Source organism: Buteo buteo, chromosome 6, assembly GCF_964188355.1.
Source record: "Buteo buteo chromosome 6, bButBut1.hap1.1, whole genome shotgun sequence".
Taxonomy (NCBI): domain Eukaryota; kingdom Metazoa; phylum Chordata; class Aves; order Accipitriformes; family Accipitridae; genus Buteo; species Buteo buteo.
Genome location: NC_134176.1, coordinates 30,091,487 through 30,118,009, shown reverse-complemented (window position 1 = coordinate 30,118,009; position 26,523 = coordinate 30,091,487). Strand labels below are relative to the sequence as shown.

The window sequence follows — 26,523 nt, the reverse complement described above, 5'->3', positions numbered from 1 at the left end:
GAAAAACCCAGAATGACATTTTTGAAAACAAATGGATCTGCACTCCTTGTCCTTCATGAAAGTCATATGAAAATTCCAATATGATATACTCAAAATATTTATGCTTTTTGTGTGTGTGTGTGATGCTTTGTTTTGTGTGGGATTGGGGTTTTTTTTGTTTGGATTTTTTTAAGTGGTTTTATTGTTTGGTTGGTTTTGTTCATTTTTTTAGGAAACTACAGAATTCTTCCAAGAAATTAAACTGACAAGGGAGATAACTGGGGGAAGACGAGCATGCTTGCTTTTGCTTGCTTGCTTGGAATAGACTACAACTCAATTATTACTCAAATTCATGACTGAATAAGGTGTGTTGCAGTTCTAACCACTACGCTGTACTAGAATGCTCTTCTTATTCTTCTTGGTTTCTCAGAGGGAAAATGTGATCTGAACCTTTTTTTTTCTTCCATCCATCCATATCTCAGGTTTGGTATCTGTTCAAGGCATACACATCCCCTGTGATATTTATGTATCACAATTTGCCTTGTTTGAGCTCTTCAGAGTTTGTCATTCATTTAGATTTTTTTTGTTGTAACCACTGATTTAACTTGAAATCTATCCCTCTACATGCAAGACAATTTTGCCATTTTCCTTCAGAAGCCAGACAATTTATAGATGAGCTCAGACCAAATAAATCAGGCAAGATATATTTATAGGTCTAATACACCATATATATTAATATATATTTTTAATCACCATCATACTGTCACTCTGCAGAAATAATTAGCTGTGAGCAGGGCATACACATCTGCTATCCAAGCAGATGCTATTGCTGGTATCCAGGCTAGGACACTTCAGAACAGCCAGTGTTTAGAGTCAGTCACTGCATACTGCTTGTGTCCATTAGTGATGAGGTGAGCCTTCTTCGTTTCCCTGCACTAATTCACCTGAATGACTGTGTAACTAGAATTATCTTTAGACTGAGCAATTTCTCCATGAGAGAACATTTACAGTAATTCTGAACAAAGAAATATAGATTCACACTCACATTAACTTCAGTACTTAGTGGTGGAAAAAGCCATTGACTGGTCCACAGCTCCTTTTCTCACAGCATGAAGCCTCAGGAAATCCTCACTTTTGCTTTCCAAACAAGGGCTGTGTCTCAGACAGTGGTCTCCATTTTGGGTTGACTAGATTTCTGAATATTCATGTATGAAAACCAGTGGCTTAACATTCAAAGATACTGTCGTCGTCCCCCCCTGACCTAAGCAAAGTTAATAGGAGAGTCAAATTCTAGTTTCTCTATATGATAGTGAGGATTCAACCCTGGACCTCTTTTGAAAGGTTAGTAGTAATTTTATCTTCCTGCGGAGGATAACTGAACCTAATAATAAGTCACTAGGCATCTTCTTGCAAAGCTATGTTATTTTTTAGATTATAGAAAAATGTGTGTATGATAAAATGAACAACATCAAAATGCATTCCATACCTGAAGAAATACTGTTTGGTAATTATAAAGGTACATTCAAGCTAGCATGTTTTGCATATATATGGCACATTTGTTTCCTTTTTGTTTTTGTTTTGTTTTGGTTTTTTTTTTCTAAATGCTTGTTTTCAATGAAAACCATATTAAGGGATATTCTTTCAGTTTTTAAAGATCTATCTAGTGAAGATAGCAGATATTTGAAACTCTATAAATTAAATAATTTAACTGCAGCCGTGTGTGTTCTACTAACCAAACATCACCATATGAATGTATGTACACAGTCTATTACAGATACCAGGACTTATAAGTAAAAGGAAGACAGAATGATTTGCAATGATGACAAGCATCATCTGTTTTAACAATAGGTTCGAAGAGCTTTCAGTCTCTCAAAAGTCAAATTATTTTGCATTATTCCCGCTCATGGACTCTTCTTCACCTAAAAAGCAAATGCAAAAGAGTAATGTTAGTGGAAGTAGCAAGGACCCATAACAAGAATATTCTGAAAGCCAAGAATACTATTGCTATTTAAACTGAATATTTCTTCTTCCTATCTTCAGATATGCAAACTTTGAAGTATTATTAACATATACCATAAAAAGTGTAAGATGTACAATGAGTTCAAGAAAAATCTTAACCTTGGTTTTTTTTCTACTTCAGGTGTTTGATATATCAGCTTTAGTCATTTTTTTAATTCAAGATTTTTTTTGCATATAATATCTTTATTATGCAGATCTTCAACCCTTGTACTTCTCCATAAGCTGACAACAGCTGAGTAAAACTGATTAGAATCAAAAGTTCAGCTTCAGAAAGAGTAATAAATTATAGTATATTCCAGATAAATCTAGTCGCTGTACTTGGTTGGCATATAGTGAAGGACTGGATACACAGAAAAGCTGTTATTGAATTGATGGCACAGAAAATACCATGGACTGTTAATAACATTCTTCAAGACAAAATTATAACTTTTTAATGAATTCAGTGATTGCATTTGAATATTGGAAGAATTACTGCTATATGATCTGGATATCCCCCAAAAGATTCAAAATTACTTGTACCTGTATGATAGTTTTTATCTGCATATGGTTTCATTATTTTAAGAAGAAATATTGATTTAGTCCAGTTAAAGGAAGTAATTTTTCTTCTTATTTTTTTAATGATGAAATTTCCCATGATGCTACAGCCTGAAACAAAAACATTTTTCCAGAAAATTGTTGCAGAAATTGAGAAGCTGAGGAGACCAATAGTGATTATTACAAGTTGCAACTAAAAATAAACTCTGCCATTGTGCAGATGTTGCTGGTGTTGTTATAACATCTACTTCTATGAACTCTCTGATATTTCTTGTTCCAGACTGAAAAGGCCAAATCTATATTAAATGAAATATGCTTGAAAATCTGTAGGAGGTTTTCTCCAGAATAAAAAAGGACCCATATCAAAAGAAATGATAGTTTGGCTGGAGGAGTTCCCTTGCTTTTTCTTCTGTATTAGGTATGGACAAGAAAAAGGTGACACCCTTAACAAGTATTAACATTCACCAACCAGTCCTATCAAGGGACGAGTAAAAGAATCAACAACTTTTTTTTTATTTTTAAAAATAAAGCAAATGCAGTTGTTACTGGTTGTCAAGTTATTAAAGATAAATGAGTATCCATCTTGGGACAAAAATAAGAAATGTATGATAAAGCCTATTTAATGAATTTTGAACTAAGAGAAATTACAAATTCTTCCTATAGACATCCGTATGTATTCAAACTATACATTCTCTATGGCCAAATATATGTTGCCTCAAATATGTAATCAAAAGAATAATGGCTAAATTCCACAATATTTAAAACTAATATATTGATGACCAGGCAATTGCATTATGTGTTTCTTTCAAGAGTCCAGAACTTCTCTATCCAGTATGTTGCCAATACCTGCTAGAGTGAGTCTCAGAAGTGACAAAGACATTTTCTATGTTGTCCAGTCGTGTATAAAAATGAGATAATGTGATCCATCGGCAGTGAAAAGAGAAGAATATTAGGTAGCCTTTTTTAGTAACTTCCAGTGAATGAAGTAGTGTATTCAACTTTATTTAGATGGCAACTACAGTCCAGACCACTTTTTGATAATGAAAATACGCTTTGAAATGCTAAGAAGACTTACAACCATAGAACAAAAAAGAAACTCACTCTTAGAGTTCAGCACGTTCCCAATTTGGTGCAATTTATGGCCAGTCTGTGGGCTACCCTATCTGTGAAAATTAAAATAAAGGTCTAGCAGTGGACTAAGAAGATCTCAGATTATTTTCTGGGTTTGTCAGAATTAAAGTCCCCAGGCAAGGAATTCTGAAGAGTGAAATGTAAGGACACTTGGCTGAGTGCTGCACATCGCATTTGTTAGCTCTTCTCAATAGTTACTATAGTATGGATAGCAATGACAAAAGTGCAGGTAATGTGGATGGAGGTCTAACTTTGACGTGAATAAAGCTATCTCTTTAAGGTTTCTGATAGACCATGTATAAATATTAGAAAGGTTGGTTCGTTTTTTAACCCAAGAGTAAGATTTGAGATGTGTTTAAACTTTGAAGGCCTCCTGTGAGTATGTTCAATACTTGAATTTCTTGATTAAGAAAAAAAGGAAGGAAGGAATTTGGACAATCACCGGCTTAACAGAGAGAACTGAAACTGCAGAATAATAAATAGCTGTAAATAAGAATGGTACTCTGTTAGAGATTCCTGTGCCCAGACAAGGATGCATTTTTCAGACAGGCTAGCCTGCATTCAAGTCTTTGACACACATATTTCTTTATGAGTTTTGATTATTTTTTGGAAAAACATTAGGACCAAAGATCAAAGTATTTATTTCTGACTCTTATGTATGCTTGAAGTTTCAGAAACTGTTAGCAGAGTCCCAGATTTACATGGCTACCCACCTGGGACCCTGCTATGCAGGAACATGATGCACTGTCGTCTTCAGTGAATGGAAAGATAATGCTGTTATGAAACAGAAAAGAAAAAACCCAAACACAACTGTGGAGAAGCATGGCTTTAAGGACCTAGCACAGCTTTAAACTGCACTGGATGCTTACAACCTCTGACCCTGAGAGATCCCAGCTCCCACTTACACACTGTTGTTTTTGGTGCTGATTGGGACTTTCAACTTGGACAGTAAGGGAGGAAACAGAGTCATGGGTAGTCTTGTGAATGTTCTTGTTTCATGTTCACTTCTGCATGACTCAGCAGAGCACTGATGGTAGCTACCAAAGAAGAAAGGCTACACTGGACTGTACTAGGCTTGTCTGAAACAGCTCAGTGAAAGCTTGATGCTTTTTTTGCTCTATGTATAATTAATTTGGATTCATTCATCAAAAAAGAATTAGGAGAAAGCAAGCATGTTTGGTTTCTCTTTCTTCTGAATTAGAAGGGAATGACTATTTAGCGAAGGCAAGGGTAAGAATCCCCCTCTAAGCACAGTCAAAAACCTTGAGCTGCCCATTGATGCTGTCTTTCCAGGGCACACCAACAGCTGCTTCTGCAAATTATTTTGGTTTAGGAACACCGAAGGGGCTAAAAATAAAGGTAGGTAAATAAATAAGTAAATAAACAAATGGGCAAAGTGTGTTGACTAGCCCTGTGTCCTTTATAAGTTTCACTTATCTTATGGATGAGCAGCACCAAAGGGAATTACTGGACCAAAAATCTGAACATGGTGAGAAGACAGGCTAATATGCTGGTATCTCTTAGAAGCCCTGGAGATAAAAAGCATCTACATGATTTGTTTTTCTACTTTCTTGAATTAACCTTCTTATCGGGCTGTGTGGTATGAATCAGGTTTTTGTGGAGGTGGAAGCAGCACAATTTACTTGTGGTCTCCATGACCCCAATTTGCTGCCAATGAAGTAGCAGATTGCTCTACTTTGGAGGCATAGCACTGATCTTGAAGACAAGGGAAATGGATACACAGGTGCTAAAACTGCCTGGAGGAACATCACCGATTACACACTCTCTGCAGAAGTAGGTAGAGTCTGGAAAAACTAGCTGGCTGCCCCTTGATCTTCTGCTGGAGCTGCTAGAAAATGTGTGTGGGATCAACACTGCAGGAAACCTCTGGTGCTAAGAGATAACTCATTCACTAAAATTTGGGGCCAGAGCGAAGTGTGCAACACAAGAGAAATCGACTTTGATACTGATGTTCCAGCCTCGGAAGATTAGCTGTCCTTTGTCATTACACAGTAGGCCAGAGGCACTCTTTTGCTTTCACACAGAGAGCGAATTAGGCTAGCTGATGATAGAGAAAACCCGATAACTCCTTCCTGAGATGGCTTCGGTGGTCAAACCAGAGCCTAGGTACATACCTTTGGGCATGTGAGCAATGGATCAGTCTTTTTCCACTGTGGACTCACCATCCTCGTAAGGCTCTCAGCTGCCAGTACCAATGAGCGAGATCCTCAGACTAGCCTCAAACCTTAGCTGCATTTTCCCAGTGGCAGCGCGGTGTGCTAATCGCCGAGCCATTGGGATAACCCTGTAGGGCATTCTTCTAATAGTTTTTCTAGTTCTTCCACTGATGTCCTTATACATCTTTTATGATTTCGATAGTGATGCTACTTTCCCCAGGCACTTTCCTTCTATCTTACTCTCTGCTTGCTTTTCTTTTGAATACGGGGGGAGGGGGCTACCTTAATCTTGCCCTTCATTCCCAGTGCAACCTTTCAGAAAAGACATTTCCCTCATCTGCTCTTCCAACCCTCAGTACATGTCAAGGAATTGTGAAGATGGAAAACATTTGAATACTTCCTATTTAAGCTTTGATGGTCTTTTTCCTGACTTCGTGTTCTATTTAGAGGTTTTTCTTCTAAATAGATGAACAGCCAGTTCTTTTCGATTTAAAATTAAACTCCAAATATTTTCTTTAAACTGCACTCATTGCATTTACAAAGGAATGAAAACAAAATGCAGCACGTGACATCATTTGAAGGAGAAAATTATGTTATCTTATATAGTTCTAGAAAGAAACTGTATTTTTTTAACTGCAGCTCTTCTCTAATGTGCACTGCTGATAAATAGTAAAAAGAACTTCTTTCCTAACTATATATTTCTCTCGCATTATACATATATAAATTCCTTTGGGAATAACTTTGGCAATATAACTTGAGATAGGAGATAGCTGATATATGTGAGGTATTAATATGAAAAATATTTTCACTGCATGTATGTTATACAGCTCTTGGAATATTACAGGCAACAAAAGTATAGGTCAGTTAAAGAGTTTCCTTATCCCTGTTCTGCCCATAATTTTTTTCCTGCAGGTCTATCTTCTCTTGTTTTCTTCTCCTCTGTTATTTTCATTTCCCTTCTCATCTTCCATGCACTATTATGCAGGGCGCCTTTCGAGGAGCTTCTTTTGCTTCACACTGACGATACATATTGGTAGCAGCAGCGGAAGCAACAGTCAGTGGACACTTGTAGAGATGGCGCGTTGTAAAATAATAAATCGAATATTTAATACTTAGACAGAAGATGTGGACTTTATCTACACTTAATGGGTGGGGAGGCTGATTACTCATTCATAGCTACGCCACTTGTGAATGATGAGGTCACCCCTATCTCAGGAAGATAAATGCCATATCCTGTTATGACATATTCCTTTTATATAAAATTAGTTCAATTTTCTCACTAGTGAGGAATCAGTATAACTAAAAGAAAAAAAAAATCACTTCAAGATAAAGGCATTTTTCTACTGTAATTCATTATATATCCTACTTTCATTTTGTTTTATTTCTGTTCTGTTTTGTTCTATCTTATCCTGTTCTACGTATAGTATTTTACTCTCTACCTAAATGATATCTGACTAAAGTGAAGCAAAAATTAGATGATACAATGAAGCTTTGTAGCATTCTCCCTCATACCTGTCACAGGCTCCTTCCAACAGCAGATAATGAAAATTCAAAGTCAAACCATTTAACTTTAAGTAAATGGAAATGAATTTCCAGAGAAGAGATATTTTTTCACCTGTGAAAGAAAGGAACAGTAGTACACTGACAATGCGAATAAAGATATAATATATAATTGTGATAGAGAGGTATATGTAAAGCATAAATATTAAATGTTATTATATTACACGTTGTCATGTGTTTTTAATTTTTATCTTTACTATGTTTTTCCCTGAGAAAGGAAGGTCTTCAGTACATTGTTAGAAACAGCAGTACTCTATTAGAATATTTCTTAGCTTAATCAATACTAAAGCAACTTGCAGAATATCTTACAACAGTATATGGTATTGAGACAAAAACTATGTCACTTAGACGCAAGAACCTGTCAATAATTTAAGCAAAATGAGAAATAAACTAAATTAAAAATATTGGGCTTGATTCTGCACCGAATTAATTTAAATCCATCATGGTATGTTGTAGCACTGGTGAAATACGTGGCAAATTGCATCCATGCCATTTAATATGGCACAGAGTATAAGCTTAATGATGGATGTTTTCATCGGTGTATAAAGTAAGTCTCAGAAATTCTTACTGGATTTTACCTTTGTGATTAATTTGGGGAAAAAAAAAAGATACAAGCAAAATGGACTTTTCCTCAGATATAATGGTTTTTTACTTGATATCTTTTAAAGTCTAAGAGAAAGAAAATGCTTCTGTATTCTGTAGACATTCACAAACCTACCTTTGAATCCTGCTCGTCTTACAACATACAAAACTATTTGTCAGCAGTTCCACTGACTCAGTGGGACTACTTGCGCAAACAAAGTTATCAAGACTGACTTTTCAGTTACATTAAGGCTTAAATTAAGATATTAATCAATAGTCATAAAAGATCTTACTAAATATCAAGAGATCCTGGTTCTGCCTAAGCAGATGAAAAGCGGTGACTTTCGAGACTAAGCTGAAGCAAGCTTGGCTAAAGGCAGGCTCTCTGTCCTGGCTGTCCCTTTGAAACATGAAAATCTGCTCAGAGTTGCCACTGTAGAGGAGAGAGTGACAATCAATGGATGGGGACTTGGACATGATTACATCCACTCTACTGCCTGGCCATACATTGACAGACAAAACTACTGTAATGGAGTGATCATTTGGAAAATGGCTACTGCCCACATTTAAATTCCTTTCAGTGTTATTCCATAGCCAATTAGAGTGGTAGCCCAGCCTATATTCATGCCAGTCTTGTACTATATTGTAAGAAAAAGGAAAGGAGCAGCTCAGAAGTCTTTAATTATTCCTCCAGCCATTTATTGACCTGCTCTCTAAAGGCCATATACGGGCCTTCATCTGCATGCAAAATTCCTATTGACATCACTGGGAGGGCCACAGGCAGATGGAGGGTACTTTGTAAACCTTACATTTTAAATATGTTGTAAGAGAAAGGCGCAGAATTCACAGTCCTTTAAAGAAGTGAGCAGCTTTATCTAATACTGCTCTTTAAACGTGGAGTTTGAATAACATTTTTCCTAGCAGTAACATCCCCCCTCTTCTCCGCAAGCTATCTAACCTACACGTTTCTGTAAAGTCTTCATATTTAACACTCAAACAATTGATGTCCCTATAGTATAAACAGGATAGATAATGAATATAAGTGGGATAGAAAATTAATCCTACTTGCGAGGAAAGAGAGTCATAATTCACTTAGGCTTCTCAGCTCTTACGTTATGAGGTCTTCAGCTAACTCATGGGATCCATTCCACATCCCACAGATGCTCATTATGAATTCTTTTTATGTGCAACATGTGGGGACTAACCAGTTTCATATCTCCTGGTATTAGCTGCAATCCAAAGCATTTTGTATTAAAACAGAATGCAAACACAGATGCTATTTAATACAAAGGATTTGAATGCAGTCTCTGTTTTAACATAAAGTTGGTGTGTCTTAATTTGGTTTGGAGCAGCAATGGAAAGAAAAGTCAAGATAAGAGGATATTGTTAGATTAGGAGCCAAGCTATGATTCCAGGAGGCACATCCGAGTTGCATGGGAAAAGGGGAGACCGGCCCAGGTGACAGCTTTGATTTACGGAAGCAAAGGTTACGATGCCTTTGGAGCGACGGGGCAGCCTGGGACATCTGCCCCCTTCAGAGACGCTGCCATAGCCTTTCCAACACCGTGCGTATTCTGGAGTGCGACCTGCGCTCTGTCCCACGCAGCTCCTCTTGGTAGGAGCCTCGGTTTCCTCAGAAACGAGCCAGCGGTACAGCTGCCGTTTGTGTAAGGTGCACACTAAGGCAGCGTGTTACTTTCCTCTCTAGCCGTCCACTCACCAGGCTGGCAAAGAGTCCAGTTCTCCCCGCACGGACGACGCTCTCAGCTCCAGCAACCGGCAGCTTGGAGCTACAGGTCCGCGGCTTCGGAGTCGCCCCAGGAGCGGGGAGATTTGGCGGGACCCTACTACGGGAGGGGGGGTCCCCTTTTCTCCCGTTCCCCTGCTGCCCCTCACCCGGCACACCGCTCTTCTCCCCGCCCGCCCTCCGGGACGGGCTCCTCACCCCTCGCCTCCCGCTGCAGCGGCAAGGAGGAGGGGACGCGGGGCGCAGCCCCCGGAGCGCCCGCCGAGGGCCACGGCGAGGAGGGCTCCTCTGTCCCTGCCCCCTCCCGCAGCGGCCGCGGCCCCCACGCCCGCAGCGAGGCGGGGAGCCGCGGGGGAAGGAAGGCGGCGGGGGGGGGGAGGTCGTCCCGCCGCCGCCCCGCGCTCCCCGCCCAACTTTCCGCGCTTCCCTCCCAGCATCCGCCACCGCGCAGCGCCGCGGCCGGCAGGACTCGGCGGCGGGCGGCCCCGGCCGGGCCGGGGGCAGCGGCTCCGGCTCCTCCGGCTCGGCCCCGGCGGAGCCGCACAGCGCCGCGGCCCGGGATAAGCACTCGGCGGAGGGGGAGAAGGCGAAGCGCGGCCGGAGCGCACGGGCGGGGAGGGCTGCGCGCAGCCCCGGGGCGGCACAAAGGAGGCGCGGCGCTGCGGCCGCGCGTCCCGCGGGGGTGGCGGGGGACGAGCCGCCCTCCCCGCCGCGGCCGGTGCGGTGCGTGCCGCACCCGGAGGGGCGCTTGGCGAGGGGGGGTTGCGCAGCTCTCGGCGGTATAATTGATATGTTGAAGCAGCAGTAGGGATCAGTGCGTGCACACACACCACACACCTTACAAGTTTGACTAGCAATAACATTGCTGCACACTAGGAGGGGAGGAGAGTCAGCTCCCTATAATAGGGAACAAACTCTGCCATTGCACAAAAGCGGCGCATTTCCTCGCTCGTGAAAACCGTCCCTTCATAGAGAGAAAGAAAAGGCGGGGGGGTGGGGAGCAAAAGCAAAAGCAAGTTACCAAGAGCAAGAACTTGTGCTGCAACAATCCTCCACTCTTCCTCTTCTCCTCAGGACTCTGGGAGCAGGGATATTCCTCCCCCTCCCCCCCCGCACGGTTGGCGCTAGCCCAGACTGTGGTCAGCCGCCTTTATTATTACTTCATTGAGACAGAGAAATCCTCTAAGACTTGCTTTTTGGGTGGAGGGTGGGGGGTGGAGGGACGAGAAGGAGGAGGGAAAAAAGGCAACATTTGCTGCTCATCATTTTCACTGCACCGCTAAAGTAATTGCGCCCCCCTCTCTCCTCCCCGTCCCTCCTCAGCTTGGGTTTTTCTCTTATATCTACAGCTCCAGTGGTATTAGACATACCTTTTTTTTTTTTTTTGTAGCTCTGATATTCCACCCTCGCCCCCCCCCCCCAAATCTTCACGCGTTGCATGTTTGCAATTCGGTAACCCCCCCCCCTTTACCCCCAGCCCCCCCAAACTCCTCTCAATCTCAGCCCAGCAGCTCACATCAAAGCGCCCTTCCTCACTCACAGTGGCCGCCACTCACTAATGGGATTGCAGTGTGCCTGGCTCTGCTGCTGCAGCCGCCGGAGGGAGAGTCGCTGCTGCTGCACCTCTTCGCCGAGACTCGCCGGGTGCTGAGCCGCGGGGATGATCAGGATCTTCCCGGATTTCAGCGTGCAGGTGACGGCGGCGGCGGCCGGCGGGGCGGCCGGGGGGGTGCCGGCGGCGCCGGGCATGGGGCGAGCCGGCGCCGCGGCCAACGGCAACCCGCAAAACGTCCAGGGCATCACCTCCTACCAACAACGGTGAGCACCGAGTGGGAGAGGGCTGTGCGGCTCTTCCTGAGGCTCCCTCACTTGCTTTTTCTTTGTGCTTTTGTGTTTCTTTGTTTCCCCCCCCCCTTTTTTTTTTATTTAATCTCTCCTTGCTGTTTGTTGGGGGGGAGCTTGGTTGGAGGGGAGGGGTTTTTTCGTTTTTTCTTTTCCCTTTTTTTAAAAAATACAGCATCTTTTAAAATGCACTGAGAAGTAAACACAATCTCCTAGTTTTGTCTTGGATGAGCTGGAAAGCAACAATAGGGAAAAAAAAAAAAAAAAAAGTGAGACCCCGGCAGCTTAGCTTGGCTGCTGCAAAGTTTGGGATCCCGTCCGCTCATCCTTTCTAAAGAGAATTTCTCAATGTCAATGCCTTGTGCAAATCCCAGTGTGTGGCAGCCAGGGGGATAATTGATCATGGTATGCTGATTGATAATTTGCTTTCAACCAAGAAAAAGAACAATTTTCACTTGGGGTTGCACACTTGCAATTCCACACTGTAGTTTAACAGTATTATCATGTCACCTGTTACTACAGGGAAATATAGCACGAAACCCTAAGTATACTCAGCACTGTTATTTTTTCACCTTAAATGCATTCTAATGCAAATGCAGGAAATTCACAGAGAGCGCCTTTAGGAAGCAAAGCGTAGAAAGTTGGCAGTAAGTCATAATGAAGTTTAAAGACCTTCCCCATTTCCCCTAACAATTCATCGATATGTGCTGATACTAACATGAAGCTTAATTAATTACCTGACATTTCTTTGTGCTTCTACGAGGCAAAACCTGAAGTTTGAATCTGTTAGTTTTCTCTATCATAAGCTTATAACCGGAGCCGAATCCTCAAAAAAAAAAAAAAGGTAGATGACAGCAGATAAATGTAGGCTGAAATCGGAACAAAACATTTACATTTCTCTAAATGCAATAAAAATGGCACTGTCCCAAGTATCTTGCTTTCCACTATTGCCTTAAATTAAATACTGAGAAAAATGCGGTATAATCTCAAATACCCAAACTAAATATCTCTATAATGTAAAAGAAAAAAAATCATAGGAAGTTTCAGCATAATATTTCAAACTTAATTGGTTTAGGAGCCACATTTAGATAATAGACCATTGCCTGTTTTGTTGTTCAGCAACTTTGAGTTGCTTCCTATAGTTTTGGAAAACACATGATGTATTTTCCATTTGATGCCCATGACAGAAAGCGTTTGGTGGTAACTTTTGTAGCTTTTATTAAATGAAAAATTAATAGGAAGCTGATTCTCCTGAAATAATCCCTGATGATGCCTAAGCACTTTCTTAGCTGAGAAACATTTGAAACTAAGCACGAGTCTTGTTTTGCTCAAGCGAACGCACCGATCTTTCTCATCTCATATATATATATATATATGAGCTTGAATGTGAGAGATATGAAGACTGGATTAAAGTTTATTTCTTTTCATGGTTTCTGTATGATTTTTGTCACTTATAAAATATTTAAATTACAATGGAAACTGACGGACACTTTAACGAGGAAGTACAGGCAGCAATCACAATAGTTTAGTCTGTGAAGTGGGGAAGTCAAGGGTCAGAAATGTCAGATTGGCTTCTAGACAAATGAAAGAGACCTCTGGAGACTTTAAGTTAAACAGAAATATATAGACAAGGCAGCATGCAATTTTTTAGTACTTTGCGTTTAATAGTTGGATTATGTCAGTTTGTAATCAGGAAGAAGTTACAAAAGCAATACTTCTCTGGCAAACTACTAACACCTCTAATCCAAATAGTGCTTAGCAGATATCCAAGTACTTTGACTAACGGGAATCCAGACCAGTCTGGATGTCTCGCACACTAACCTAACAAGGGGAAACATTTTTGCACTTCTTCCAAATTTTTACTCTATATTATCGACAGAACAGCGTGCCTTACGTCGAACGATTTTTCTTCGTGCTTTCTGGAAACGCTTGAAATATAGCAGGCACCGACACTTTCTTATGCTATTGCCAAAGCCGAGGTGACACCTGTTAACTTTTTTTTTTCTTTCTTTTTGGAGGCGAGGAGACAGATTTGCCGGCAGGGAACGGCATGTGGCACTTTCTAGATTCCCCCCCGCCCCCAGTTCTTCATCTCCACCTGCACCCCCCACCGCCTCGCGCCGCCCCGGGGCTCCCGCCGCCGCGGGCTCGCGCCACTCGAGGCCAGGCGGCCGCCATCCCGCCGCCGGCCGCGCACGTGCGCAACGGCCGCGCGGAGGCCGCACGTGCGCGGCGCGGGGCGGGCGGCGGCTACCCACCCCCTCCCCCCCCCCCCCCCGCCTCAGGACTGCGCCGGCGGCCCGAGCCGCTCCGCGCAGAGTTACGCCGGCCCGGTTGCCTCCCGCGGGAAGAAACCCTCCGGCCCCCGGTGCGCGGAGGACGACGCCCCGCATCCAAACTTCCAGGTGCTTTGCTAACTCATTCCCCACCGGCTCTCCTCTGCGCCTCACGCACGAGTTTCCCCCCCCCCCCCCTCCAAACTTTTGGAGTTGTCGCGGAAACGTTTCTCGTGAATAAATCCCATCCCCCCCCCCGGCTTTCGGGGCTTGCTCCTTTCCCCAGGGAAGCCCGCTGGATTTTCCCTGGGAGCAGGATCAGGCCCGGGAAGCTGTACTTCCAAGGCAGCAGCAGAGCAGCCACAAAGTTACCTTGGAGATGGAAAGCTTTTAGGGAAGGAGCGATTCCTTCTTTAAAAGCCCTCAGCGCTCGGGTTTTCCCGTTGTCCTGGGAGGAACAATTAAGGTAGCGGTTTCTTTTCCCCGCTCCTTTATTTCATGATTAGTTTCATGATCTCCAATAAAACGGCGTGAAGTGCTACACCCTTTCCCGACAAAGCGGGTCATCGCTCCCGGTTAACGTTGCCAGCATTACGCCCTTCACGCCGCCCGCAGCTAGCGCCTACTCTCAGGACGTGCGCGCACGTTCTCGGAGGGGGCCGGGGGGGTGCGCGGGGTCCCCCCGGCTCCACGCCGCCCCCGCGGGCGGGCGCCGGGCACCCGCCGCGTACGGCCCTGCGGGCCGCAGGGCGCTTGCCTCCCCCGGCCGGCCGCCCCCCGCCCGCCCGCGCCCCCGCCCGGGCCCGTCCTCCGCCGTGGGAGCCCACGGGGGGACAGGCCGCCCGCCCGCCGTGTGCGCCCGCAGAGTTGCGGAGAGAGTCCTCGCCTCCCTCAGCCCCTCTTCCCCGCTGGAGCCCAGACTCCAGAGGAGGAAAGTGTGCGAAACTGCAACTGAGTGGCGTTGTTGCGCCGGCAGCGGAGGCTGTGTCCCCTGCACGCAGAGTGGGAGCGGAGCTGGGGAAAGCAGCTGGAAAATGCCCAGAAATACTTTCACAGCGGTCAAGCCCGGAGATCCCTGACTCCCCTCCTTCCCTCCCCCGCCCCCGCCCCGCTAGCCCCATGGCCTGGCACCCCGCGTAGCCCGGCCCGCGGGCGCGGGGCTGCGAGTGTGTGCGAGAGAGTGTGTGCGCGCGTGTGTGTGTCTGTGTGTGCGCGCGTGTGTGTGTGTGTGTGTCTGTGTGTGTGTGCCGCACCTGCCGGGCGATGCCAGCGGCCGGGCTGCCCGCCGGGGCTGCGCCGCGGCTCGCTCTCACCGCAGCCGCCGCCGCCGCCGGCCGCCGCCGCTGCCTGCGCTGGGCATGTCTCTGGGGCCGGCGGGGCCCCGGCTCCCTCCGCTCCTCGGCTTATGGACGGCGGCAGCGGCAGCAGCAGCGCTAGCAAGCAATCGAGCAAGCAACCTGCACCAGGACTGCGCGGAGGAGTGGGAGCCCGCGATGCTTTGGCCTCAGTACTTTTCCTTAGCCTGTCTGGCTAACCAGGGCCATTGCTGCCGCCGCTGCTGCTGCTAGACACACAACACACACCAACATCAGGAGGGGGAAAAGTAAGGGAGAGAGGAGAAAAAAAAAAAAAAATCCCAGGAAGATGGCGCCCACCAAGCCAAGCTTTCAGCAGGATCCTTCCAGGCGAGAACGGTAACACTTTCTCTTTATTGAACCTGCAGCAGCAGCAGCAGCCGCAGCAGCGCCGGGCCGTGCCGTGCCGTGCCGCCGCCGCCGGGGGCCGGGGCTGGATGCCATGCCGGGGTGGGGGGACCTGCCGCCGGCACCCGCTGCTCGCACAGCCGGGCACCGGGAGTTCCTCCTAGTGCGTACCGCCAGCCGCACGCACGCACACACACACATACACACACACACGCGCGCACACACACCACACACAGAGGGCGAGCCGCGCAGCAGCAGCAGCCCCGCTCCAGCAGCCGCACCGCCGCGGCTTGCCGGAGCCGGTGCTTGGCGGGGCGCGTTGGCGAGCGGGCGTCTGTGTGTATGTGCGTGCGTGTGTGTGTGTGTGTGTGCGCGGAGGCGGGAGGCCCCCCCGGGCGGCCCCCGCCGCTCGGCGGCCCCGGGGGCGGCGGGGCGCCGCGCCAGGCCCGGCTCGCCGGGCGGAGGGGCCGGCCCCGCCGGTGCGGTTCAAGTGCGGCTAGGCCGGAGCGGGGGGGGGGGCCGCGCCGCCAGCTGCGCCGCGGGGCTGCCCGGCCCGGCCCGGCCCGGCCTGGGTCCCCCCCCCCGCCCCGCCGGCGCCCCTCGGGGTGGGCAGAGCGGAGCCGGTGCGCGGAGGCGGTGCGGCGGTGCGCGGGGCCCGGCGAGGGAGGCGGGGGCCGGGGGGGGGATCGTGCTCCCCCCCGTCTGCTTCCCGGCCCGCCGCCTGCCCCATATACTTTTGTTGGGGGAGAGTGCTTGCTATTAATCTGCTCTGCTGGTGACACGAATTGCCCGTAGCGGATTTGTTCTAGTAAAGTGAATCTTTCTAGAAGTGACTGGTAGGAAACAAGAGTACAAGTTCATGTGATGTTACTTTGTGATTCTTACAAAAGTATTCAAAGCTCCGTTGCTACACTGCGATGAGACGTTTGCCCAGAAGGAGAGCAGCCAGAGGGTTTGGGGTGGGCTTTCCAACACCCCCCCCCCCCGTTCAGCGTTACAAGTGAACTTGAGGGTGAGGGGTGAGGAAGGTTCCTGGTTAGTTGTAAAAATGGAAATTAACATTTAGACAGCTTTTAAAAGTAGCTGGATCATGTGTTACTCGGTTTATATTTCACAGCACAAGTAAGTCTGAAAAATATTTAAACAAAGTCTAGGGAATCAGGCTCATTTTAATCTTAATTTCAAACTTACATTTTTTACTATGATCAGCATTTCTAGTACAACTGCCAAACCCCACAGATTTTATCTAAATAGCTATGCCATTTTTCCTAAGGAAGCAGGCTGCCCAGTATCAGAAAACCATACATTTCATATTTGCCACTGAAGTGTTAGTGCGGCTGTGTTAGATGCATTAATATTGACTGTTGCACTTTGACAAGGCTATATTGATATGTAGCAGAATTTGGAGATACGTGTAATGGGAAAACAGTGCATCCTTAGAAGTCAATGGCTTAACTTACAGATTTTCATCTTCAACTATATATTTTTTTTAAAAAAATCTCCATTTCAGTGGCTGCAAAGATGTTTCTACTGTCTTAATAACACTTATAGCAGCAGGCTTTTCTTCTGCAGAGTTCTTTGTTGGAAAAACAATTTGTATCAATAAGTCCTGTCCCCCCCAACACACAATTCTGCTGTCTTCTTTCTGAGAATGGTACTATATTAGTGCTAAGTGTATTTGCCAGGATAGCTTCAGTAATCTCTCCAGCAGAAGCATATTTGTGTGCCATTTTGGGAATTTCTCTGAGATAGGAATCTTGAAGATAGAATTAATTTCTAGGAGAAACTTCATAGCCTGTGCATGAGTGCTTTCTTTATCACCTGTCTCCATTTGGCATTCGGAGAAGGTAAATCAAAGTGCGCGATTTGTTATTCTGCTCCACTTGAGAGCTGAACTAAATAACACTTGGTCTGAAATTCTGATTGAAGTTGTAGGAGGATATACTGTATTTAATTTAATGCCCTTTAATAGCATCTTCTTGTTCAGCTCTGATGCTGTCATTTTAAAGGTTGGATCGGAGTAGTTTTTCCCGGTAGGGAGTGGGAGGAGTAATCATTTCAGGGGAAAAAAGTAGTCTAAATTCCTAGAACACTAATAGCCACAAACTTGGCCTAGTGTCCAAGCAGTTGTTTTTTGCCCTTAAGGTTCACTTTGTTATCACTCTTTACAATGCTCTGAACAGTTTAGGTATAAATATTACATGTAGAAGTTGATGACATTTTTTTTGTAGCAGAAATAACAGCAATCTGTTTGTTGTTTAAAAAAAAGTTTGGAGAAGATCGATCAATGCTTCAATAAACAGCCACTCATACATTTTATTAAAAGTTATGTAATGTGCTGCTGAAATCTTGCGTGTAGCTGTTTATTTAAGCTTTGTACACATCTTTTCAGCTGTGTGCGCCAAGCTGTTTGAAATACAGGTGCGTATCAGTTACTTAAGGGGTTTTGCAGTCTCTTCTTAGTTACTGCTTCAGTAAACTAGTTCTCAAGATTAAGAATCCTGCAAGTGAACTTTGTGTACATTCCTTGTTTAGTCTTCACTTCCACAATATTTAGGTAGATTGTGTTACATTTTTTCAAGCAAGGGGTTAGTGATTACAAAACAAATGTAAAAAGAAGCAGTCTCTGATGCAACCAAGCACTTGAATTGTTTTGAAACTTTTTTTCACCTGTTTAGTTTTTTTAAAGAATGTTTGAAAAGTTGCACACTTACATTTGTTTGCTTTTCTTTTAAACTATGAGTGTTAGCAAATTTTACAGTTACAGTAGCAGTTTAGGATTTTTCAATTGTGTGGATATATAACCAAGAAAATTAAATAGACAGAAGTGTCATGCATATGATATGCCAGCATTGATTTGTAAAGCATATCATAATATCAGAGTGCTATTGGTTTAAAGTGAAAGAGAAAAAAACCTTTATTTTGGCATTTCTTTCTAGAGCATGAGCTTAAACATAGCAGTGATAAATGATGATATGCATTGTCTAACACTTGCTTTTATATAAATAGCTCCAGAAGATTGCTTAAATGATAATCGAAAATATGAAATAGGGTGGCCTTCATATCACAAGGCCAAGGGTCTACAAATGGAAAAACTGAAATAATGAAATATTTCCAAGGCAACAGACTGTCAACAAGAACAGTAATGCATGGGCATATCATAGAGCTACCAGAGAGGATATTAGATCTTATAGCTCTAGAGCCAGGAGTTATAATGACCTTTATTAAATAGAGCCCTCCCACATTACAACAATCTTTCTGATTTCTAATTTATGGATTAGCAGTCATACTACTCTTCATAATTTGAAACATTCTCCCACCATATTTGATTTGCTGCATTTTTCTCCACCGGAATCATACATTATTTAGAGCTTACATGAGAGTATTGATCAACAAAAGTTATATTACATATTTTCAGTAACAAATGGGATTCTGAATAACAAGGTTTTGTCTGCAGCACTGTTTCTACATTCTTTACAGCACAAGTTTTTTTCTAACAAGTTATATCCAGTTAGCTTGTTTTGTACCAATTTAGCGACATTCTAATGTTGTATTATAAATAATTTATAAATAATTAGAGAGTTTTGCTAACAGATTAATACAGCACCCAGAACCATAGACATTTTTAAGAGAATATCGGGATATATTGTCAACACCCATCTCCTTTTATTAGTGTCTCACTTGAAATTCGGAGTCTAACATACTAGCAGTTTCAAATCACATTTGTTTGAAACTTGGCACACAAGTTGCCAGCCCAGATGGGAGTTTTACTGCAAGAGTGACGTAAAACAGTTGTTGAAAATTGACATTCTAGGCATTAGTTTCATCCCCGTCCTTCCTAAAAAGTATAATGTTTAAATAAATGTTTGTTTCATAAAACGATCTTTATAACAATACCCTCTTTATTGGAAAATATATTCTACAATAAGAATTTTGAATAACTGATACTGACCATGAAAACTGTTACCATTTTATTAACATTTTGGGATTGATTCTGCTCCCATTGAGGTCAGTAAGGTGAAGCTGTTTTACAAACGTGGCAGAATTTCATTTGATATCAATTAAGTAATTGTTTTTTTAGAATTTAATGTTATGAGACCATTTCCTGAAATCTCATCTCATGTGAATAAACCTTACATTCAGTCAGTCCATCAGATTCATTTTATATTATTGTCATTAGTACCTCTTGTAGGTGTAAAAGCACCTCATGTGAGATAAGATTTCAGCATTAGTCATGTTGTTTCAAAATGAATTCAGCAAACTTGTTCTGCAGGATGCCAGCCTGGAAATTTGTTTTTATATTTTAAACATAAGGTATTTTTCAGGTACATAGCCAAGACTTCACATTTTCACCCCAGTCATTTGTTTCTTTGGTTGGTTTGTTTGTTTGTTTATGGTTGGCCTTTTTTTTTTTTTTTTTTTTTTAAAAGAAGCTGCCAAAGATTTATGGCCATGAGAGGAAATGTTTTGAAAATTCATTTCATAATAATTGCATTTTTTCAGAAGAGGCAATTTCTTCCTATGTAATATTTATAAGGCTACTGCATGTTGTCTTTAACATACAAAGTCCCATTAGTGCGAATGAGGTGCGTGACTTTTTGTTTAATAGGACTTTGCATAATAAGGATAATTTGTAATAATATTGCATTTTGCTGCATAAGAAGATGTGCCATAGTAAGAATATAATGGTTGCTGCCATGTCTTATATGACTAGAGCTTTGTTCTGTGACAACCTCAAGCAGTAGTTTTGCAATACACAAAGTCCTAGTCAAATGAATAGGACTGTTGTGCCATTGATTTGAACAGGACTTTGAGCAGTAAAAATATTCATTAATTTTGTATGCTATAGTAGTATATTACACAGGACAAAGAAGGTACGGTAAGGGTAGGATAGTATTTGTGTCTGTAACTTGGCAGAACTGGACCCTGTCTTTGGGACAATATTGAGTTCAAGTTGTACCTTAATCTTTAAAAAAGTCCCAAATGAAATTATGCATATAATTAAAATATACTGCAGAGAATCACAAGCAAGGATAAAAGTGTTTTTACCATATAATTCAATAGATGTGAATTTGTTCTCAGTGAGATCACAATGACAAACTTTAGCGTACTTAGTGGGAGGAGGAGTGAACTTTGCATGTGTGTATTATTACAAAATACGAAAGTCTTGAGATTCTCAAGTAAAAATGGAGCGGTCCTCAAGGAGATTCTGATCTCAGCCTGCTGCAGCTAGATACTGAGAGTTATGCCAGCCCTTACCCAGCACTCTGCATGCAGGCGAGAGTCAGACACATCAAAGAACAAGTGATATGTAAGCAAGAATTTGAAACGGATTACCGAAAGCAGAGTTTTGAAGATTTGTTACAGGCTATTTTCTCAGCCTTTCTTATATGTTGCATTTTGGACTTTCACTCTTCAGTTGTATCTTGTCATTTGTCTGTTCTAGGGAACTTCTCACTGATGTCATACAATGTCTGAAGAAGACTTTAATATTAATACTGAGTATTTCTGTAGATATGTTTCTTTATATAGCTCAGTGTGCTTCGAAAGGTCTGTAAACACTGTTCTACACATTTTACTGATGAGATAGTTATGCACAAAAGATTTTTGAGAACCAGCAGAAGTGGCAGAAGATGTCAATGTTAGCTCTAGGAATAAAATTCCAGCCCCCATTTTGACTGTGTATTCAAAGATTACACTGCCTTCGTTAGAGGGATTTACATTTCTTTCACAGGCAAAACCTCCGCTGAAATAAAGTGCTTTCAGAGAATGGCTTGATTGCAATTTAAAATTAGCTGTTAGCTTGATATATAATAGAAGTTCAACACTTACGTTAAATAATTTAAGTGGAAAAGTACTGTTCCGTTACCTGCAGGCATGTTAGGTTTACATATGTATATAGTGAACTTACGGGATATCGTCTGAATAATATGTATGTATGTAATCTACAATAATGTCCCTGGGGCTTGGATTTTCTGAAGAGCCTATTGGATTTAGGCATCCAACACATACTGCATTTCAGTGAAATATGGGCACCTAAATCCTATAAGCCCCTTTTAAAATACTTGCCAGGGAATTTTGTCTCCAACAGGAATTTAGAACAGGCTTCATTACACATTACATTGTTTTAAACTGAATTTTATTGAGTAATGAATAGTCTTTGAACAGTCATTTTGGATTAAATCCTAAAGGGTTATAGTTTTGCTTGAATTTAAGCACAGAACTGATACATTTATATAATGATGGGGAGGGGGATTTTTTTTTTCCTCTTGCTCATGCGTCATGTTTGAAAGTCATGTGCAAATTCACATTTACGATCAGTTTACTCACAGCCTAGGCTTATATGAGTTAGGTGGCTCAGAATTGTCCTGCCAAAGCTGTAATTCATTTAGCAAAAGTATAACACACCAAATTTTAGAAGAATGCTTGTTAGAAAGCTGTTTTTTCTTAGAGATGATGGGAGGCAGAATTTGTTACTTTGTGGGAAAAAAATGTAAGTGGGCAGTCCTCACAGGTCAAGGTTGAGGTCAATAGAAAGAACTGAGTGACTGAATCTGTACAGTGCTGGCAGTGGGATTAAAAAAGGAAAAAAAGTCTTACAAAAGAGAATAGCTGCCAGTGATACTTATCCTTCAACCTTCACAGCTGCAAAAAAAGTAGCTGATTTTATTTGTCTGACTATAGTTAGATGTAGGATTGGCATGTTTGCTTCACCTTTGCATAAATTACTAACAGTATGGACAGGAGGTTCTCAGAAAAAACTGCATTGTAAAAAAACAAAGCTGTTTTCTCTTGCTAAGTAACAAATAGAAGACGAACATAAAAAGAGAAACAAATGCTGTGGACTAATTTATTTATTCATTCTTTCTGAGTTGCTGTTCAGTTTTACAACAAAACTTGCATTTCTCGTGGAAAATCAAAAGTACAGTAATTTTTTTCAATGGCTGAATGAGCTAGATAAATGGTACTCAAGTAGCAGTGTTTGAAGGATCCAAGTAGTTTACTAAAGTATCTTAATTAATTGGATGTTCACTTTAATCGTGAGGTTTCCTGTTTGTAGGTAGTGCTCTGTAACAAGAACATATATTTGATACGTAAATGTTATATATGATTTCAGAAGGCCCATTTTTACTCAACGTCTGTTTTTACTGAAAAACTGTTTCAGATTAACAAACAAGAAATAAATGGAGGTGACAGAAAATACAGACTTCAGATGAAAAGCATGATAGAAAAGATACAGCAGATTCCAGATCTTTCAAACATATATGCTGTTCCTTTTATCAGTAACTCTACTTACACTCACTTACTTACTACTACACTCAAACATTTCAAAACTAAGAGGTGCTGTCTTTCCTTTTATTCCTTTGTTAACAGGAAGAAAAATGCTTCTCTACAGAATTGCAATTTGGAAACTGTTATTCCATGCTTTTTGAGGGCAGTTTTTTAAATTTTGGTTTTGTACCACTTCTCAAGACCAGAATAGGAGACCATGGGATGTAGCAAACACTGCAAATCCCCTCTTCTTCCCCCCAAAATTATTTGACATACTGAATGTGCATCTTTAGGAACATACAATATTTAGATTCTGGATTTAGGAATCCTTTTGGAGTAATGATTTTTTTTTTTTCATTGTTTCTTAATGGTTTGGTGATACTACTGCAAAAAAGTATTTGAGTCCTATTCATGACTTATATTTTCTTGTGGCAATTATCATATATTGCAACATTTGTTCAGTTCAAATAGGAACAAAACCTCAAATAATTAAGGGAAAAAGTGTCTTTTAACGGACAAAGAATGGCTGAATATTCCACCTGAAAAGCAAAATTAGAATTCTTCTATATTTATTCTGCATGTTACTAATTGTGAGGAAAACTTTAAAAGATTTTCCACTGACTTGTATAGATGTATACGGCAAAGTGTAGGCATATGTTCTATGTTAGATAGACACAGTATATGTATTTGCTTGAAAGGAAATAATGCTGGTTGATTGTCTTCAGCAAGCTATAAATGTCTTACTTTAGATAAAGTTAAATGTAAATACGTGCATTGGAATGGCGATTTTTTTTCCTCTAATGCTGTGAGGGAAAAGTAGGCTCATCCTTTTTTTTGCACATTTTTATTGTTCTGTGTAAATGTAATTTGTTAATCCTGTGAAATTTGTCATAGATAAATTTGCTTGGATTATCTTGTCACCACCGTATCTGCATTCTTTTGTTCATTGCTTATTCATAATTTAACAGTCTGGCAGTGAGCCTTTTTGGGATGCTCACAAAAGATATATGACCTCTACCAGCTGCTACTATAACCTGCAGAATGCACAGCAAGACATTAGAAACGTGAGGATTCCTCTACTGATTAAAGTGCTCTTCATTTAAACAGTCTGTTCATAAGAATCTCAGGAATCTTTGTGGATAGCAGTTTTGATTTTTCTTTTCTCACAAAATTAGTTCTAACATTTTTTTTTTTTTTTCCCCCGAGTGGAAAAACTAACATTGAATCTTAAGATGGTGGTGCTTTGCTTTCAGGTGGACTAATGGAAATTAAATCCCTCATTATATATGCATGTGTATACATAAGTGTGCATGTGCATATACACATGTGCATGTATCTCTACCTATGCACGTATATATATATGTGTATTTCCTGCAATTTTGCAGTGGGATAAATTAGTGCCCCTGTGTGTTATTTTAAAACTAACTTTTCTATTAGGATATTTTTCAGCACATATTATTATCCAGTACTAATTTACAGAAGAGTTGTCTGATTTAACTCTGCTTTAGCCCCAGCATCTTACAGATTGTATTGTGTAAATACTTGATATTATACAGTACACGAAAGACATTAAATAGAATGTTACTTGAAGTGTAACAACATTTTAGATTTTCATTATTCTCCTGACTCAGTTTAGCATATAAATTTTTTCCCCTTTTTACTTTTTTTTCTTCTTATCTGCAGATCAGCTTGTGAGTAATGGCTAGTTTTTACCTCCCCTTTGTGCTGGCACATGATTATAGTTCAAAATAATTCATTGCTAATCCATGCAGTATTGGTTCATCTCCATCACTCTGTTTTGTGATTAGAGCCTCAGGCCTGTAAGAACATCCTTCTGCACAGTTTTCCATCCTGATTTTCTTTGACTGCAACCCGTATTTTATATAGTTCTGTCATTACTGTTCACCTACCAATCCTTTTGCATTTTTCAAAAATGTATCAATTACAAGAAATTAATATTTTTGTCGGGTTATTTTTCAAGGGTTTATGAAAAATATTTGTTTTCCACTGCAGTAAGGCTCCAGCAGTGGTGTATATGGGTCTTGGTTCATCTCAGCTGATGATGGAAATCTGACTTGAGTTTCTCATTTTTCCTTAGCAGTCTGAATTTCCTGTGTACTTATTTACATTAGGTGCCTCAAGAAGTCCAGGATCTTAAAAAGAAACACTGTGTCTTTTTGAAACAGACTATAGTAGAATAGTAATTACAGACTTGTCATTTTTAACACATTTCAAACAGAGCTGGTGTAAAATAAAGCTGATGGAGGAACTTTTAAAATATATAGGGCCTGATCCTACTATGATCACTCTGGTTGAAGTCACTGTTTATTGGGTCAGATACAAACTGATACGACATTAGAGCTGGGCTTATATGATATAATGATATTGTACTTTGATCAGATTTAAATTTAATATTTCCAGATTATGAAGCAAATGCATCATTTTGTTTCACATCAAATAATGCTAGTTTTATGAGAAGGTCATCTAAAAGATTTTTCAAGACTTTGCTTCAGCATTGAGTAGTCCTGTGTTCCTTTTAATAATTACTTTCATCTCATTGTAGCCGTGTGTTTGAAAGTGTAGGTCAATAAGGATGATCGCATTCAGAATTTCATGATCTGTGTAGTGGAACAAATTGAAAGCAAAGCCTGTATCAATCACTGTGAAGGGAGGGTTAATTGTTACTGCTTCTCAAGCCTCTGGACAGATAAACCAGTAATGAAATACTTATTGCTCTGATATGTGAATGGTTAAGGATGAAACAATGGAAACAGAAGCAGTCTTCAAAGATAACCAAAAAAAAAAGCAAAGAAAAAAGAATAATCTGGACTAAAGTAAGATACTGTATATACTGTGTATTAACATTTTTAAAACAATTTTTTTTTCATCTAATATAGCCTTCTAGTAATGATGTAAGACAGCAGAATGTATTAGGTTTCTAAAGAAAATATAAAATATGAATTTAAAAGCTTTTATTATGCAAACAATTTAAAATGGTTTACATGAAGTCTGGACCTTAGGTAAAAGTAACATGTCTAGCATTAAGTGTTTTCTTTTCTTTTCTTTGTTTTTCATTTGTGGTACCGTTAAGTGGGTTTTTTTCTTTCTTTCTTTAAAAGCACAGCTGTATTTACTAAATCGAGTATGTTTTGTTTTCTTGTGAAGTCATTTTAAAGCATTTTGTCTGCAGCCAACCAGGACTCTAACGGATTGTTTAAAGATAGAAGCAGCAAAATAAAAATGAGAGCAAAACCAAATTATGATATTACAGTAAACATTTAACTATTTCTAGAATGTGAACTTAACATTTTAAACATCTGTTAGTTACTTATATGTTGAAATATATGCAAAAATATTTAGCCAAATTGAAGTCTTAGGCCCATGACAATCATCTCAACACAGTGGGTAGTTCTGAAAATTAATGAGAATGATAATACTGTAAAGACTGTTCCAGAGTTTGCCCAAATTCATTATCTAAGACTCTTGTTAAGAACATCTCAAAGAATTTTAACCAGGAAAATATATTAATGGTTCAAAAGCATTTTTCAAAACGGTGATTTATAAAAGTATAATGGAATTATATATGCAAGAGCTATAGTTAGAAACACAAATAACACAGGAGCAGCACATTATGAAGGAACATTTTCCAATAGCTAGGGTATTGATTTGATTGGCTTTGATTTTGTCCATAGGTGTCAAGC

At 41.4% G+C, this 26,523-nt stretch overlaps 1 protein-coding gene and 1 long non-coding RNA gene across 3 annotated transcripts in view; one reads left to right on the top strand and one right to left on the bottom strand.

Moving 5' to 3' along the window:
• Positions 1 to 641: 641 nt before the first annotated feature.
• Positions 642 to 10,858, bottom strand: LOC142032120 (uncharacterized). Its single transcript, XR_012650741.1, has 3 exons — positions 10,751 to 10,858; positions 7,353 to 7,455; positions 642 to 1,898 (listed from the first exon to the last, which is right to left on the bottom strand). It is a non-coding gene; the product is annotated as an uncharacterized LOC142032120 (long non-coding RNA).
• Positions 10,859 to 15,442: 4,584 nt separating this feature from the next.
• NPAS3 (neuronal PAS domain protein 3) overlaps positions 15,443 to 26,523 on the top strand; it is a 623,235-nt gene continuing 612,154 nt past the window's right edge. For both annotated transcript variants that reach the window (XM_075030304.1, XM_075030305.1), the window contains exon 1: positions 15,443 to 15,541. In XM_075030304.1, the coding sequence (XP_074886405.1) occupies positions 15,492 to 15,541 (50 nt within the window). In that variant the 5' untranslated portion in view covers positions 15,443 to 15,491. The remainder of the gene's footprint in view (positions 15,542 to 26,523) is intronic.